Source organism: Herpailurus yagouaroundi, unplaced genomic scaffold (genome assembly GCF_014898765.1).
Source record: "Herpailurus yagouaroundi ecotype Mexico unplaced genomic scaffold, PumYag 545, whole genome shotgun sequence".
Taxonomy (NCBI): Eukaryota; Metazoa; Chordata; class Mammalia; order Carnivora; family Felidae; genus Herpailurus; species Herpailurus yagouaroundi.
The window spans coordinates 277537-295191 of record NW_024412762.1 but is presented as its reverse complement, the minus strand read 5'-3'; the positions used below and the strand labels follow the sequence as shown (position 1 = coordinate 295191).

The 17655-nt window shown below is 44.2% G+C and overlaps 1 protein-coding gene across 7 annotated transcripts in view; it reads left to right on the top strand.

The window, feature by feature from the left end:
- DGCR2 (DiGeorge syndrome critical region gene 2) overlaps window positions 1-17655 on the top strand; it is a 100620-nt gene that overhangs the window by 48099 nt on the left and 34866 nt on the right. For 4 of the 7 annotated variants that reach the window (XM_040465078.1, XM_040465074.1, XM_040465079.1 and 1 more), the window contains 2 exons: window positions 14726-14851; window positions 17300-17519. In XM_040465078.1, coding sequence (XP_040321012.1) covers window positions 14726-14851; window positions 17300-17519 — 346 coding nt within the window. The remainder of the gene's footprint in view (window positions 1-14725; window positions 14852-17299; window positions 17520-17655) is intronic. The other 3 variants (XM_040465075.1, XM_040465080.1, XM_040465077.1) reach the window with 1 other exon arrangement.

The following is a 17655-nucleotide window of genomic DNA, read 5'->3' as shown; positions in this document are numbered from 1 at the left end:
TTGACATTCATTTTTAAGAGTGAGCGAGACAGAGCACGAGTAGGGGAGGGGCAGAGAGTGGGAGACATAGAATCAGAAGCAGGCTCCAGGCTCTGAGCTGTTGGCACAGAGTTCGATGCTGGGTGGAACTCACGGACTTCGAGATCATGACCTGAGCTGGAGTTGGACACTTAACTGACTGAGCCACCCAGGCGCCCCTTGTTAAAAAAATTTTAAATGTTCTTGAGGCAGAGAGAGACAGAGTGTGAGTGGGGGAGGGACAAAGAGAGAGGGAGACACAAAATCTGAAACAGGCTCCAGGCTCCAGACTCTTAGCTCCAGGCTGTCAGCACAGAGCCTGATGAGGGGCTTGAACCCACGAGCCGTGAGACCATGACCTGAGCTGAAGTCGGATGCCTAACTGACTTGGCCACCCACGCACTTCTGATTAGTAAGAGTTCTTTAAAAAAAATTTTTGAGAGAGAAAGTACCAGTGGGGGAGAGGCAGAGAGAGAGGGAGACACAAAATCTCAAACAGGCTCCAGGCTCCAGACTCTGAGCTCCAAGCTGTCAGCACAGAGCTGGATGCAGGGCTCGAACCCACGAACCATGAGATAATGACCTGTGCCAAAGTCAGATGCTTAACCAACTGAGCCACCCAGGTGCCCCTAAGAGTTTTTTTTTTTTGTTTTGTTTTTTTTGTTTGTTTGTTTGTTTTTTTTTTTTTTTTAAGGAAAACAGAAAAAATACAGGAGCAGAGGGAACAGTAAAGACGTCATACAGCTTTGGAGTTAGGGCACAACAGTTTTTAAAAGACTTAGACAAGATACCTTGTGTAATTGCAGTGTGTTAGGAATACAGTGAACACAGCGTCCAAGGAGAGAGAGCACAGGTCCCAGTGAAAAGATCAGGAATCAGAATAACATGAGATGTTTAGCGCAGTACTTGTGTGAGGAAACAGTGGGGCAAGGCCACCTGGATCCAAAGAGGAGCTTATTTTAATGGTTTAAATCAAAATTTTAGTTGTTGCTTGATTGATGTTATTTGTACACACAATCTGATTATTCAAATAGTTCTATAAGACTTTTTATTTAATAGCAACCCTAGGGGCGCCTAGTGGCTCAGTCAGTTAAGCATCCAACTTCGGCTTAGGTCTTGATCTCACAGTTTAGGAATTCAAGCCCCGGGTTAGGCTCTGTGCTGACAGCTCAGAGCCTGGAGCCTGCTTCCTCTCTCTGCCCTTTCCCTGCTCATGCTCTGTCTCTCTCTGTCTTTCAAAAATAAATAAATGTTATAAAGAATTTTTTTTCAATAAAAAAGAAATGGCAACCCTGATACTCCCCTGCCCTGTTTCCTACCTCTCAGAAGCAAATATTTGAGATTACGTGAGATGTTGATTTCACTTGGTGTTTATCTGTGTCTCTAAAAATTCCATGGTTTTAGGCATTCCCTGTTGATCTTCCCTGAACAAGGTGGCTGACTCTTGCCTCTTCGTCTCCTCACTCCCAGAGTTCTCGTTCCCTGTCGGTCCTGTTTTTGGCTGGGCATCAAGGATAATTTCATTTCCTTTTTGCTGGTGAAACATTTTGTTTTTACCCCAGAGTTGAACATTGTCCTCATCATCTTTTTGTTTGTTTTGATAACTTGAGATGTAATTCACTTACCATAGATAGAAGTGCCCCATTAAATATGGTTTCCAGTAGTTTTTAGAATATTTACAGAGTCATGCAACCATCACTCCAGTTGTAGAACATTTTTGTCACCCCAAAATAAAACCCTGTACCCATCAGCAGGCACTCTCCAATTCCTCTCAAGCCTTATTAGTCCCTGGAAACCACTTACTTTCTGTCTGTATGGATTTGACTCTTCTGCACATTTTACAGAAATGGAGTCATACAATGTAAGGTATTTTGTGTCTGGCTTCTTTCACTTGGTATAATGTTTTCAAGGTCCATCCATGTAGTTTTCTTTTTATTTTAACTATTTGTTTGTTTGTTTGTTTGTTTGTTTATTTATTTATTTATTTATTTATTTATTTATTTTGAGAGCGAGTACGTGTGAACAGGGGAGAAACAGAGAGGGATTGAGAATCCCAAGCAGGCTTCACGCCCAGCACAGAGCCCAATACAGGGCTTGATCCCATGACAGTGAGACCATGACTTAAGCCTAAATGAAGAGTCAGATGCTTAACGGACTGAGCCACCCAGGTGCCTCTTGTTTTGCCTTTAAAAAAAACCTGTATTGGGGGCACGTGGGTCACTCAGTCGGCTAAGCATCTGACTTAAGCTCAGGTCATGATCTCACATTTTGTGTTTGTGCCCATGTTGGGCTCTCTGCTGTCAACACAGAGCCTGCTTCCGATCCTCTGTCCCCGTCTCTCTCTGCCTTTACCCGACTCTCTCTCTCTCTCAAAAATAAACATTAAATTTTTTTAAATAAATTTAAAAACGTTTATACTTAAAAAAATGTTTTATATGTCTTTTTCAGATTTTTTAAACATTTTTACTGATAAAACCTATGTACCATAAAATTCATCACTTTTAAAGTCTTTTTCTTTTTTTTTTTTTTTTTTTTGATAGGGAGAGCAAGAGAGAGAGAAAGAAAGTGGCAGAGAGAATCCCAAACAGGCTCTGCGCCATAAGCACAGAGCCCGACGTGGGGCTCAAACCCACAAACTGCGAGATCATGACCTGAGCCGAAATCAAGAGTCAGCTGCTTAACTGAATGCACTGCCCAAACACCCCAAAATTCATCACTTTTAAAAGCATTCAAGTCAAGGCGCCTGGGTGTCTCAGTCGATTAGGGGTCTGACTCTTGATCTCGGCTCAGGTCATGATCTCACAGTTTATGAGTTAGATCCCAGCGTCTGCCTCCACACTGATGGTGTGGAGCCTGCTTGGGATTATCTCTCCTTCTTTCTGCCCCTCCCCTGGCTGTGCGCATGTATGCATGTGCGCTCGCGTGCTCTTTCTTTCTTTCTTTGTCTCTCTCTCAAAATAATAAAAAATAAAAGCGTACAAGTTAACCATTTTTTTTTGTAAAATTTACAGAGTTCTGTAACTATTACCACAGTGAATTTTAGAACATTTCCATCGCCCCCAAAAGATCTCCATGTCCGTCTATAGTTACTCTTTGTTCCCTCCCCAAGTCCCAGGCAACCAATGATGTATTTTCTGTCTTATAGACTTGCTTTTCTGGACATGTCCTATAAGGTGAATCATACCATTTGTGTTCTAGCTTCTTCCACTTGGCATTATGTTTTTGAGGTTTATCCATTTGCAGCCTGTGTCAGTAGTTCCTTTTCCTTACCAAATTTTCCATTCTGTGGGTAATGCTACATTTTGTTCATCCATTCACGATTTGATGGGCTTTGGAGTTGTTATCACTTTGTGAATAAAGGTGCTGTGAACATCAGTGTGTAAGTTTTTGAGGGGACATACGCTTTCATTTCCTTTGGACAAATACATAGATAGAGGTGGGATTTCTGGGTCATATTTTAAATTTATGTTTAACTTTTTAAGAAATGGCCAAATTGTTTCCCAAAGTAGCTATACATTTACATTAAAAAAAGTCCTTAGCAGAACAAATCTCTGTCCTAATTTCCCCTGAGTTGTAGCTCTATCACATTTTGCTGGAGTGATTTTGGAACCTTCTCTCCTGGAGCCCCCTGTCTTCACCTGTCTGGCTTAGTGCTGGCAGGGCCTGCTGCCCACTTTCCCAGCTGTTCTCTTGGGTCTTCTCTTCACCATCAGCATGGGAGAATCCGTAGATTTCTCCCTCATGTCTGTCTGCCTGTCTCTTATGTTAGATCCTGTTTTTTGGTTTCCTGTTTTGGTTTATTCCCTCATTTAAGTAATGTAGTGCCTTTAAAAACTTCTACAGAAAAGGAACACAGAGGACAAAAAGGTTTTGATTCCTTGCTTGCCTGTCTGGAAATGCCTTTATTTTACCCTCATACATGGTAGATTTCCCTGGATTTAGAATTACTAGCTAAAAATAACTTTCCCAGGGCCCCTGGGTGACTCAGTCAGTTAAGCCTCTGACTCTTGATCTCAGCTTAGGTATTGATCTCAGACAGGGTTGTGAGTTCAAGCACCGCATTGGGCTCCACACTGGGTGTGGAGCCTACTTAAACAAGTAAGTTTCCCTTACAATTTGGAAGATCTTCCATTTTTACAAGCTTTCAACGTTGCTGATGGCCATAATTCTGGTTCTTTGAACCAAACCTGTTTTGTTTTTTTTTTTTCTTGGAAATTTTGAGTATCTTTTGGTACATTGTGCTGGCCACTGAGGTGTTTTCATTTTAGAAACTCCTGTCTCTTTAGGGAAAGAAAACACTAGTTTTTTTTCTCTTCCATTTATCTACTCTTTCTAGAACTGTTTTTGGAAATTGGAGCTCACGGACTTATCTTCAGTTTTTTCAGTCTCCAATTTTCTGTCTCTTTGTCTTTTTGTTTTACTTAGGAAGCTTCTACTTGCACCACATCTTTTAACAGGTTTTCATTTTTGCCATCATGTTTGCATTTCTAGAAGAGCTTTTTCTTTGGTTGGGGGGTTAATGTTGTAGATATGTTCCTTTTTAATAGCATCCCAGGGGCCCTTGGGTGGCTCAGTCGATTAAGCGTCTGACTTTGGCTTAGGTCATTATCTCATAGTTCGTGAGTTCGAGACCTGCATCAGGCTGTCTCCTGTCAGCATGGAGCTGCTTCAGATCCTCTGTCCCACTAGCTAGCTCACTCTCTCAAAAATAAACATTTCAAAAAACAAAATTAATACATCCCATTCTTGTTTTATGGATACAATATATTTTCTCATTTTGAGTACGTTAATGGCATATTTTTGTTTAACCATTCCATATGAATTTCTTCTATGTTGTTTCCTCTACAGTTTGGTGTCTGACTTTAATTTGAGGGCTCTCCTCAGGGGTTGGTGGTCCTTGCCTGTCTACTGTGTGTGGCAGAGAGACTGAAAGTTCTGTGTTCTTGGGCCCATCTGGACAGTGGACTGGCTGGACTGTTTCATTGGGGGTCTCCTCCCCTTTGGGACCTCTATCTTGGGCTGGCTAGATTTTTCCATAGCGAAATGTTCCAATCTGCCTGGAGGCTGGGGTTCTGGGAGCTTAGTGAAGGAAGAGGGGCTAGGAGTCTGTCCTCCCTATCTATAAGTACAGAACCCTGACTTTACCAAGAGACCACCTGTTTGACTTTTTCATCCATAAATCAACCATCTGCTGCTGGGGTGAGGGAGGGACAGGGTTACCTGAGCACACCAAGTATCAGTGATGAGATCTGGGTGTGTCAGCTGCCTTCTTCCTCTGACTTTTAATATGAGAAATTTCAGGTCTATAGAAAAGGTGCATGAGTAATACAGTGAATGCTCATATTGCCTTTACCTGCATTCACCAACCCATAGCCATTTGCTACAGTTGTTTTCTCCACACGTTTTTTTCTGAACTCTTTTGAGAGTGTATTAGTGACATCATGACATTTTACCCCTAAAATGTATCTGTCTTCTGAGAATGAGAACGATCCCATAACACAATACACTTTTCACATGCAAGAAACTTTACAATACTATTATCTTATATACAGTTAATATTGAAGTTTTTCAGTTGTCCCCTAAAATACCTTTTACAGTTTCTTTTTCTTTTAAATGCAGGATTTATTCAAAGGTTACATATCGTTATTTCTTGCCATCTTTATCTGTTAATCATGAAGTGTCCCTAGCCTTTAAAAAAAATATTATTCACCTTTTGGGATGAGCACTGGGTGTTGTATGGAAACCAATTTGACAGTAAACTTCATATATTGAAAAAATAAATAAATAAATAAATAAAGTATTATTATTGATCTCAACATGGCATTGACTTATTTGAAGAGTCCAAACCAGTTGTTTTATAGAATGTCCATCAGTATGGACTTGTCTGTTTTCTCATTATTAGATTCAGGTGAGACTTTTTTTTTTAAGCAAGTTGTAAAGTGACCCATCAGGGCACATGAGGTCAGTTTGTCCTATTATTGGTGATGTTAAGTTTGATCACTTGATTAAGCTAATGTTTGCCAAATTTCACTACAGTAAATGTTCTTCCCCCCTTTTGTAATGAAAAGTAATCTATGAATAAGTAATGAGTAATCTGCCGAGTGGTATTCTAAGTGTTGTCCAACCATCATACACTCAGTTGTTTTAGCTTATATCGATGGTTCTTACCTGAATCAGGTGATTTTGTAATTCTATACGTACTCCACTTAATAAATTATTTTATAAAGATCTTTCCTGTTTCCTGGCACTATAAAATGTTCCAGGTTCATCTTGTAGCTTTCCTGTCCCAGACCTGGACTCAAGCATTTCTCTAAAGAGCCCTGTTCCTTTCAGTGAGGAATGGTGTTTAGAAACCAAGATCTGAGTGTTAGCTGTGCTCATCGTTATCTGGGCATTATAGCTTCTAGGCACTTCTTTCAGTGGATGAAGCTAGGGAACCTTTTGTTAAACAATAAGCTCATATTTACCGACACTTCCAATTCTAGTCTATACTAAAGTTCTTCCTTTCCTCCTCCCATCTCATGTTTTTTATTTCCTTTCTCCCATGGTAAGAACCTTGGTTCCCAACACTATCCATTTGGCCAGTCCTAAAATATTTGTAGTTTTGGAATTACTACTCCTATACCACTACCAAGAACACACCTACTAATTTACTAAGTAAATTCCAGGATTTCTTTATAGTTCTTTATGTTATTAGTTTGTTTCCCACTGATGGGGTATAGTCAGTTCTCAAGTCAAAGTCACTAGTATTCATTCTTTTTTTTTCCTCTGGGTGATGATGTTAATATTTCATCCTGTTTATATTCAGTTGTAGAACTTTGCCTCCTCATCTTGTTGATTTAATTTGTTTTTTATTTTTTTGTATTGAGATATAATTCATGTCCCATAAAATTCACCTCTTTAAAGTATACAATTTCATGTTTTTTAGTATAGTCACAAGGTTGTGTAACTGATTTATTTTTAGAATATGTAAAACATAAACAAGATTCAGAAGTCATAACTATATATAAACATATATTTGTAAGTTCTCAATAGGGGCACCTGGCTGGCTCAGTCGGTAGAGCATGTGACTCTCGATCTTGGGGTTATGAGTTCAAGCTCCATGTTCGGCATAAAGCCTATAAAAATACATACATACATATATACATACATACGTTAAAAAAAATTCTCTTTCCTTTTCCCTTTGCCCTGTTGTTCCCACTCACATCCTACAGGTAAGTAATTCCATTCGTTTCTAGCTTACCTTTCTTGAGTTTGCTTTTGTTTTGTTTTACAAAAATAAGCAAATATATGTATACTTTATTTCCTCTTCTTTTTCTTTGCCTTTCTTACATAAAATATCTTACTGTGTGTACTCTCAATGGTGTGTTTTTTTGTTTTATAATATTTTCTATTTTTTAAATTTTATTTTTCAGTCCTTCATATTTATGTATTGTTTAATTTACATCCAAGTTAGTTAGTGCAACAGTGATTTCAGGAGTAGATTCCTTAATGCCCCTTGCCCATTTAGACCATTCCCCCTCCCATATCCCCTCCAGCAACCCTGTGTTTGTTCTCTATATTTAAGAGTCTTTTATGTTTTGTCCCCCTCCCTGTTTTTATATTATTTTTGCTTCCCTTCCCTTATATTCATCTGTTTTGTATCTTAAATTCCTCATATGAATGAAGTCATAAGATTTTTGTCTTTCTCTGGCTGATTAAATATTTTTTAATGTTAATTTATTTTAGAGGGGGGCAGAGGCAGAGAGAGTGGGCAACAGAAGATCCAAAGCTGGCTCCTCGCTGACAGGAGACAGCTTGATGCGGGGGCTTGAGCTCACAAACTGTGAGATTGAGACCTGAACTGAAGTTGGACACAATCAACTGAACCACCCAGGCACCCCTCTTTTTTAATTTAACAAAATACCCATAAAGTCACTATATTAATTCATAAAGATCTTTTTCATTCTTCTTTATAGTTGTACTGCACTCCATCTTAGAGACGTACCATACTTTATTTAACCTCCTACATCGTCGTCACCAGATTGTTCTTGTTAGTCTATGACTAAATAAATGTGATGCCACAATAAATAACCTTGTACATATGTCTCCCCCCCCCTTTCAAATTGTTGAAAGTATATCTTCACATTAAGTCTTTTTTTTTTTTTTTTTTTTTTCAACGTTTATTCATTTTTTTGGGACAGAGAGAGACAGAGCATGAACGGGGGAGGGGCAGAGAGAGAGGGAGACACAGAATCGGAAACAGGCTCCAGGCTCCGAGCCATCAGCCCAGAGCCTGATGCGGGGCTCGAACTCATGGACCGCGAGATCGTGACCTGGCTGAAGTCGGACGCTTAACCGACTGCGCCACCCAGGCGCCCCCACATTAAGTCTTAAATATAGGCTTGTTGGGTCAGAGGGTCAGTGTGTATGTAGTTTTGCTAAGTATTGCCAAATTCCTAACTTTTTGTTCTTTTTAAAAAAAAATTTTAATTGAAGTATAGTTGACATATGATATTATAGATGCCTTACTTTTCTACTTGCCCACCTATTGGCCTAGAAGTTAGCTTTCTGGGCTCAAATAAGTTGAGTGATTTGCTTCTAAAAAAACCAAAACAACAACAACAACAAAAAGTTTTGAGACTGACAAATGCTAATAAACTGGATAGGATCCTTGGACAACAGGCACAAATTGAGATCATCCCCAGGCAAATTACAATGTATGGTCACCTTCTTCAGCTAATTATTACTTCTCTTTTCCAGTTTTTACAACTTTACCATCTTCTTTTCTGTTTGTCCTTGTGACTATGCCTTTTTAAAAATTCCATTACTGTTGTTTTAATGAGTTTCAGGGTAGACTAGAGGTGAATGAATATGTTCATGTAGTTGGATATCTCTAGAAGCTTCAAAAATGTTATGAACCTGGGAGTTTTACATCCAGAGGAACCGATCATGCATGAGAATGGAATAAAGACATTTTCAGATATGGAAAGATTCAGAAAAGTTGCCCTGCCCTTTCTTAGGAAGATATGTCTTGTAAAAGGAGAGGGTAAAGTAGAAAAAAAGGTGACCAGGGGGTCAGGAAAGAGGGTCCAGTACAGGAGGACAGCATATGGACCCCTAGGATCACAACCATGCCCCAGCCCATAGAGCAGCCCATTCAGACTAGTGATAGACAGTAGGGAGTAGAGGAGGGGCTTCCCAGGGAACAGTGGAACCAGGAGATTCTGATGTGATGTTTTAAGTGTTTAAATTTTTTACTGCTAGCCTTTGTTATTTGCTATAGCAACTGGAAAGAATAGCAACAGATATGCCAAAACCTAAGCAAATTTGAAAATTAATGCAGATAGGGCACCTGGGTGGTTCAGTAAGTTAAATGTCTACTCTTGACTTTGGTGCAGGTCATGATTTCACAGTTGTGAGATTGAGTCCCAAGTCTGGCTCCGCACTGGGCATGGAGCCTGCTTAAGATTTCCTCTCTTCCTCTCCTTCTGACCCTCCCTGCTTGCGCATGCACTCGCACTCTCTCTCAAACTAAACTAAACTAAAATAAATGCAAATATTAACTCCAAGACAAAAAGGAAGTTATAGAGAAATGAAATACCTTGTATGCTTTTTGGCTCACGGGTGAAGAATACTTCCATTATTCCACTAACTTTAATTATGGAATTAAATTTTACTCTGTTGGGGAGGTGGGTAAGAGTGTATATGAGCTAAACCTGTACCTGTCCTAATATTAAGTCAATGGACAACATTCAAAATTGATAAAACTGGAAATAGCTGGGTATACCTATTATTAAAAATATGGACACATTGGGGCACCTGGGTGGCTCAGTCGGTTAAGCGTCTGACTTCAGCTCACGTCACGATCTCACGGTCCACGAGTTCGAGCCCCGCGTCGGGCTCTGGGCTGATGGCTCAGAGCCTGGAGCCTGCTTCCGATTCTGTGTCTCCCTCTCTCTCTGCCCCTCCCCCGTTCGTGCTGTGTCTCTCTCTGTCTCAAAAATAAATAAATGTTAAAATATATATATTAAAAAAAAATATGGACATAAATATCAGAAGAAACAAGTAAAGGAGATGTCTTTAGGAAATGGGATTAGGAGCAGGGGACTGGGAGGAGGGGAGGCATATCTTGTGATAGACAGACATAAGAATTAAGACCTGAGGTGAGGATTCCTACCAGGTCATTCTGCTTCTGCCATCTCTGTGCTGGCAGTTGAGACCCACAGCCACATCTTGAGTGTGTCATAGGACTGTCTGATGGCTTCAGCTTCTGTCACCATCCTTAATGGAAGGTAAGGCATATTTTTCTGTGAAGTTGTGCCTGAGACATTTGTGGACTCTTGAAAATGGGGGAGGGAGATTTTGAACTTGGAACTGACAGGGCTGTATTTTGCAGTTATTCTCTGTGTTGAGTTATATATTGTCCACATGGGTATAAAATGAGAAAACATAAGTCCTCATTTGGTATTCAAAAATTAAAAAAAATTTTTTTAATGTTTGTTTATTTTTGAGAGAGACAGAGTACAAGTGGGGGAGGGGCAGAGAAAGAGGGAGACACAGAATCGCAGGCTCCAGGCTCTGAGCTGTCAGCACAGAGCCCGATGTGGGGCTCAAACCCACAAATCACAAAATCATCTCCTGAGCCAATGTTGGAGGCATAACCAGCTGAGCCATCCAGGCGCCCCTTGTTTGGTATTTCAAAAGCATAGGTCTCAAAACCTTGATAGAATGGAGACAAAGATGGTGGTCCTGGGGCTTGCCCACTGGCAAACCTTTACCTCAGGAAGATTATTAATAAGCTCTGTGACCCTGGCTGGGAAGGAAAAGAAATATAAAGAGTATATGACATAATGGAAATACCATTCAAAATTTTATATTTTCAGGCTCTCTGATGTTAGAAATCCTCTTTTGGTAAGCAAGTGTTACTTGACTTACCTATATCTGATTTTTTTTTTTTTTTTACCATGTTTTGGTATAAAGGAAAATGACATGCCTTGGAATGTCCACCTGGACACTAAAGAAGCTCTGGTCTGTCTAACCCTTTATTTGGAGAGGTTACAAGCTCGTCTGGACCCTAATGCCACATTTGAACAAGTTATGTGTTCCTAGAAACACAGAATCACTCACATTTTGTCCTCTATTTACAAATAACAAACGTTGGGAAGCAAGCATTGCCACTGTTTGCCCTGACTCAGTTTCCCTGTTGGACTCGCGGCTCTCCTGTGGCCCCCTGAGCTCTCCCTTTGAGGCTTTTGCTGGGAAAGCAGGAAACTTAGCATGCCCAGGGGAGCAAGAGGGGGCTTTCCTGAGCCCCCAGGGCACATAGGACTGTGCTGCTTGGGAAGATGGGCAGAGACAGGCCTCTAGTGGCCGGTGGCTGGGTTGTGAGGTGGGAGGAAGCTCAGGTCCTGTGGACATGGAGGAAGAAGAGGGCTCACATTTCCCCTCTGTTTTTTACTTCTGCTGTGAAGCAAGTCTCATAACACTTCTGAGTATACTTTCCCATCTGTAAGACATTTCCCTTTCCCTCAGCTTTTTTAGTACCGGGTCAACCATGTTGGCTTCTCCTTGCTTCACGTCTCCTTCCATGCACTCCCATTCTGTCTTTGGTGGCCTGAGCTGTTCTGAAGTCTTAGCAAGGACACCTGAAGAGAGCAGAACACAGATGGCAGCTTGTGGTGCAGAGAGTACCCTTTTCAAGATCGCAGGCTGGGCTGGGGACTGGAGGCTGGGGTACACACTCAGACTCTTCCATTTCCAGTCACAGGACGTAAGTATACCCACGGCCAATTGCTGGATGGAAGAGAAGGCGGGCAGAGTGTGTGACCTCTCTGTAAATGGGGACAGGATCATCCACTGTTTTGCTCACTGCTGGATTCCCCATGCCTAGGAGAGTGCCCTAGGAGATCGAAGAGGAGAGGAAGGGAGAGGGAAAGTTGCTTTGTGTTGTCTGCATCTGAAAGCAGTTCTTGGGGCTGACTGCACATACATCAGCTCACACCTGCCAACTGGTCCTAAGAAGAAACGCTGTCTGTGGTTTGCAGAAGGAAATCTGTGTTGTTAGAGGTCATCCTAAGGGGTCTATGAGGATGTGACTCCAGTGAGCTGTCTCCTCCCCAGCTGCACCCATTTCTTGCTTCTCTTGGCCCCCAGGACACTGGGAAGTCCCTTGTCCACGCTGGTGGGTTCCCCTAGTGGCACTGAACAACTGAGTGATGAGGGCATGGCTGTGGGTGATTGACTGTGAAGAGAAATAATAGAAAAGAGAAGGGCTCAGAATTGCCACCTGAGCAAGCAGGAGAAGCCTGTTCAGTGCAAAGTGGCTCCCCCCATCACCACTTGGCTTTCTGGGGACTTCCCTAAGTGTTTTGCCTGTTTCCCCATACCCCCTCTGCTGTCAGCCAGCATCCAGGCCCCAGCAGCGCACTCTTACCCTTTCTTTCTCTCCCCACCCTGTGCCCCAGATTCATGTGTCTTTCTGTGAGCATTTTGGTCTGTCCTGTACTGGGTGCTGCTGTGCTTGGTCTTGGGCAGAGGCCAAGACACAAAGTGGAATCGCAGGTCTTGCTTGTCGGGGCAGACAGAGGGAGACGTGCATTTCAGGTGTAGGGAAACATGCACTCACCACACCCACACTTGTCCTCAAGCTTGTCCTAAACGTGTCCGCCTTTGGCCTTTGCCCAGGCTGTGCCCTCTGCTGGGAAGCCCTTCTGTTTCCCTCTGTCCTTATCTCCAGTCCACCATCCCCCAGAAGCCCAGTGTGGTTCTCCCCACTCTTGTGCCTGCCTCCCAGGGAGTCAGGGGATGCCTGTTGTAGCACTGCCCTCTGTCAGAGCTGCCAGTCTCCTGCTGGGAGTGATAGTGCTCAGGATGTGGATGGGCCACTCCAGTCCTGGAGAGCCAGTGTCGCCCTGAAGAGAGCAGCTGCAGCACATGGATGGCAGCAATGAGGTCATTGTGTTGGCAGTGAGGTTGCACCAGGGGCCTTGACTGTGTTTCTGCTTTACGGCCTTGCCTTGCGTTGAACTTATCTCAGACATTGGTAGCACATTTATTGAGAGAGATTTGTAATCTGATGGCTCCTGATCCCCATCACATGCCTGGGAAGGGAAATACTTGTATTGAATATTTAGTGGGGAAGGAACCAGAACTGCTAGGGCTTGTGACTTACCCAGGGTCTCAGAAGGAAATAAGGAGGAGCACACACACAGAGACTTGTAAACAGGTTGTTCTGTGGAGCCTTTTGTAGGGTAATGAAAAAATGCAAACAACCTGAACTTCGAACCATTAGGGGATTATAATTAAATCCATTCACAAAATACTGTGCAGCCATTAAAGGTGATGTTCTTAAGCACTTTTAGGAATATGGAAATCTATTTATAGTCTTAAGCTTACAAGGCAAATCATAAGATGGAGTGATGTGATCCCAATATTTTTAGGGATTTATGTAAAAAGAAAAGACTGGAAGGGCAGCAGACCTTAGCATAGTAACAGGTTATATATTTTCGCTTTTCAAACTTCGCATTTCTTAAGTATTTCACGTGTTATTTTATAATGAGAAAAAATACAGTTTATTTATGAAAATAACATCAGGATCTGTGACATGAGCAAAATCAGATAGCTGGAGGAGCTTCAGTCAAGTGGGGCACCATGGAGTCAGGGAAGGTGGGTTTGCAGAAGGCCACCTGCACGCCATGCCCAGGTCCCCCACATCCTCTGCCTCAGGCTGTCTGGAAGCAGAGCAGGCCTCCTTCTGCATGCAACCATGCAGACCCAAGTTCGACACTATCTGTCCTGACCTTGCACTAGGTGTCCTCACTGTGCACCAAGATGCCCCCATGCGGGCAGAGTGGAGAGGAATGTGGCCCAGGTGAGATGTTGCCTCTGACTTTCCCGTTCTGTGCCTCGGGTACATAGCTTCATGTCTCTGCATCACCCCTCACCTTGAAGAGGGGGGAGAGTGGTACTCTCTGGATGGGAGACCCCACCCTCCCCAGAGAGACTGTGGAAGCACCGATATGTGAATTGCTAGTAGACCGTGGTCCATAAAACTAGAATTATTCCTCATCCTCAGCTTCCTGTTCATACTTCCAGCTGCACATGAGGGCCTGTGCCAGGTGGCCAGGAGCCAGGCAGGAATATCAGAAGGCCCTGGCCTTGAGGCCGTGAGAGGCACCAGCAGGCAGGTGCACAGACGCCTATAAAATCTATGAAACCTTGCTGCTCAGGCCCAGTGCAAATAATGCAAAGGAGGGTATCACACAGTGTTTCCATCTTCATACTAAGGAGAGGCTCCCAGGCCATTGGAGTGGAAGGGGAAGCCTGGGCTCTGGAGAGACCTCTCCTCCCCGCCTGCCTGCCATGAACTGGAGCTGCTGAGGGATTTTCAGGAGGATTGACTAACCCTGTGCTGTGCTAACAGTTGCCTGTTAGAAAATGCAATGAAGGAGAGATTTCATTTCATATTAGTAATAACAAAAAGAATAGTTTCAGTAAGAAGTGCATGTGACCCACTGGGCCTGAGCAACAAGGTTTCGGATTTTTAAAGAACAAGTGAATAACTGGAATACGTGCTACCTCCCACCTCCAACCTGGTTTTCCCAGCCCTGAGTAGGCGGGCTACGCTGGGCTTTATCTTGGCACTGGCCACAGAGAGCCACTTGAGACTGTGTGCCCCGCTGCTGCATGAGCAGTGTGTACAGCCCATTTCTCTTCTTGCTTTCAGAAGTGACTGGAGAGTCGCGTCCTTACCATGGGAAGGAGGCTGTGGATCCGCGGCCAGGCCGGGCCCGAGGCAACGACCCCAAGCATTTCCATGCGGTGAATGTGGCGCAGCCCGTGCGCTTCAGCAGTAAGTTGCAGACCTGCCCTGTCTGGGACCTAAGCCTTACTGTCCAGCATGGCCCCTTGCAGCCCCTGGCTGTCCTAGGGCCACTTGCCTGGATGAGGGGTGTGCCTCCTAAAATGACCCTTCAGGGCGATCAGCGGGCATCAACCTCCTTTGATGAGTGAGGCTATATGGTGACCCAGCCCCTGAGGGGTGAGGCCATGACGCAAACCCAGGCTCTGGAACCAGGCTGCTTGTTTCCACAAGCCAGCTGCTTTTTGGGGTTGGACTACGCCTGCCCTTTGGTAGATGGAGAAACAGGCTCCGAGAGATGAAGTCCAGCTGATGGGGTGGGAAGACCCTACCTCTGTTGTTAAACCATTTTGGAAGAGACTAGTTATTTAGTGAACTTCCTGTAACGTTAAGATTTTAAAGGAGCATTACAAGATTAAAGAAGGATGAAAGAAAAACCACACCGAAACCCCCCTTCTAAATAGGCATGATGATATGTGTAGGTACGACACGCCAGGACAGGAGGAACTGACATGTGATGTGTCCACTGCAGTTGGCCATGTTAATACCCTTCCCACAGACACTCAGCGCTGGGGAGCATCTCAGAGCCCAGCCCCCGTGTGGTGCCTTGGTTCTGTCTGACAGAGACTGAATGGGCTAGGGGCAGGGGCCAGCCATCCCATAAGCCCTGATAGTGTGCCCGGCGTTGGTCCTTAATAGCTGTGAACTGCAAGGTTCTCGTGGTTGAAGGGACGTTGGGCAAAGCTTGGCAAGTGAAGAAACCGAGGCTCTGAGAGGTCAGCCTATCCAAGATCACACAGCCAACGGGAGCAGTGCCAGGATTCAGCCCTGTAGAACCCTGACTCTGTCTCATGCTCGCCCTTTTCATTGCTTACCTGTTTTCTTTTGAACAGGAATACTTCCTTCTATCGAGATAATAATTCCACAAATTTCAAATGATTAAAAAAAGATGAGCCAGTAAAAAGTAATGTTCCCTCCATCCATTGCTCCCAGCCACCGACTTCTGTCCCCAGGGGTTTTTTTCCTGGACCCATCCCAAGGTGGCGGTGGGTGAGAAGCTAGAGTGGAAGCCTGCCCTACTGCTCACCAGCCGAGGTGCTTGACCTGTGCACACCTCAGTGTTTCCACCTCTAGCCCACTTGGAGGGAGTGTGACAGGTGGAACACATCACATGTTGGGGCTTAGGAACTGCTGGTGATCTTCCTGCCCCTCAAGCCCATGCCACACAGCAGACATATGCTGTGCACACTGTTTACCTTCCAAGCAGGGATAACTCTCAGGGTTGGCTCCTGGTCTACAGTGAAGAGTCCTCCTGCATGCTTCTCCGTATGTGAGCAGGCCCTCCCCAGTGGGCAGGTGGCGCTGTCCCCCTCTCTGCATCGCAGCAATGCTGTGGCATGCCTCCTTGGCTACAGGCCAGCACTGCCATTTCCTCTGTTGTAATCTCTGTACCTTTGTTAATAAGTTACACACACATACACGCTCTTAAGTAATAAAAACATGAACATCTATCTTTCACAAGTTTTACTAGTTCCACAGGATGTAGATGCATCAAAAAGTTGCATTTTGTTAACAACTGGCTTCATTGTTGTTTTTGTTTGTTTGTTTATTTACTTAAAGAGAGAGACAGGGAAGGGCAGAGAGAGTCCCAAGCAGGCTCTGCAGTATCAGTACAGAGCCTGACATGGGGCTCGAACTCACGACCCACAGACCATGACCTGAGCCAAAATCAAGAGTTGAACGCTTAACCAGCTGAGGCATCCAGGTGCCCCAACAACTGGCTTTGTTAAAAAGTATTATTCTTCATCAGTGTGCACTTAGGAGGTGGGTACTCCAGCATTTGAAGGTTATAGAGCCTTCTATAAGTTCTATATAGGTCCCATTATTTCAGTGGCATTTCTAGCTCTGACCCTGTGAACTTGTGTTTTAGGGGAGTGCTGGCCGGTACCCACGTGAAGAGAAAAGGAGAGCTGAGGAGTGGGCTCAGGAAGCAGTGTGCTTGCTGGTGGAGTGGCCAGAGCTGTGTGTTGGGTCAGTGAGGGTGGTGTGGGCCAGGAGCTTTTCTGCTGGTTCCTGCCAGGCCTTGCAGTGAGCTGGCCTGGAGAGATCTGCCGTCTTGTCAACCAGACTTCATCTGAGAATGAAATCCACTTTACCAAACTGCATTCAGCAGCCAGTCTTTACTGCCAAGTAAATCAAAGGCCTTACAGAAATGAGATGAGTCCCTGAATGTACTTGTGCATCAGGCTGCATCTGGGTCTTAGAGAAACTTACATTTCACAGCATATGTGGTCTTACAGGCAGAGGTTACCTCTTGAGCCTCAGTTTCTCTGTGTTTTTTTCTGGGATGATTTCTGACCTTTGCTCAGATGCAGCATGTCTATTTGCATTTCAGAGGAGGATCCTAATTTAGGGGACAACTCCCCTCCCGCCCTTCATGTTTCCTAGGGAAGTGCCCGACAGGATGGCACCACTATGAAGGCACGGCCAGCTGCTACCGGGTCTACCTGAGTGGAGAGAACTACTGGGATGCCGCGCAGACCTGCCAGCGCGTGAACGGCTCCCTCGCCACCTTCTCCACTGACCAGGAGCTGCGCTTCGTCCTGGCCCAGGAATGGGACCAGCCAGAGCGGAGCTTCGCTTGGCAGGACCAGCACAAGTGAGTCCTGAGGTGGGACCCAGGGCCTGAGGTCAAGCCTCCACCCAGCAAGCCAGATACCCACCAAGGACATGGTTTCTGGCCGCCCATTCCACTCCTCAGCTTTGCTGGCAGCCGGCACTTTGGGGAAGAGTTT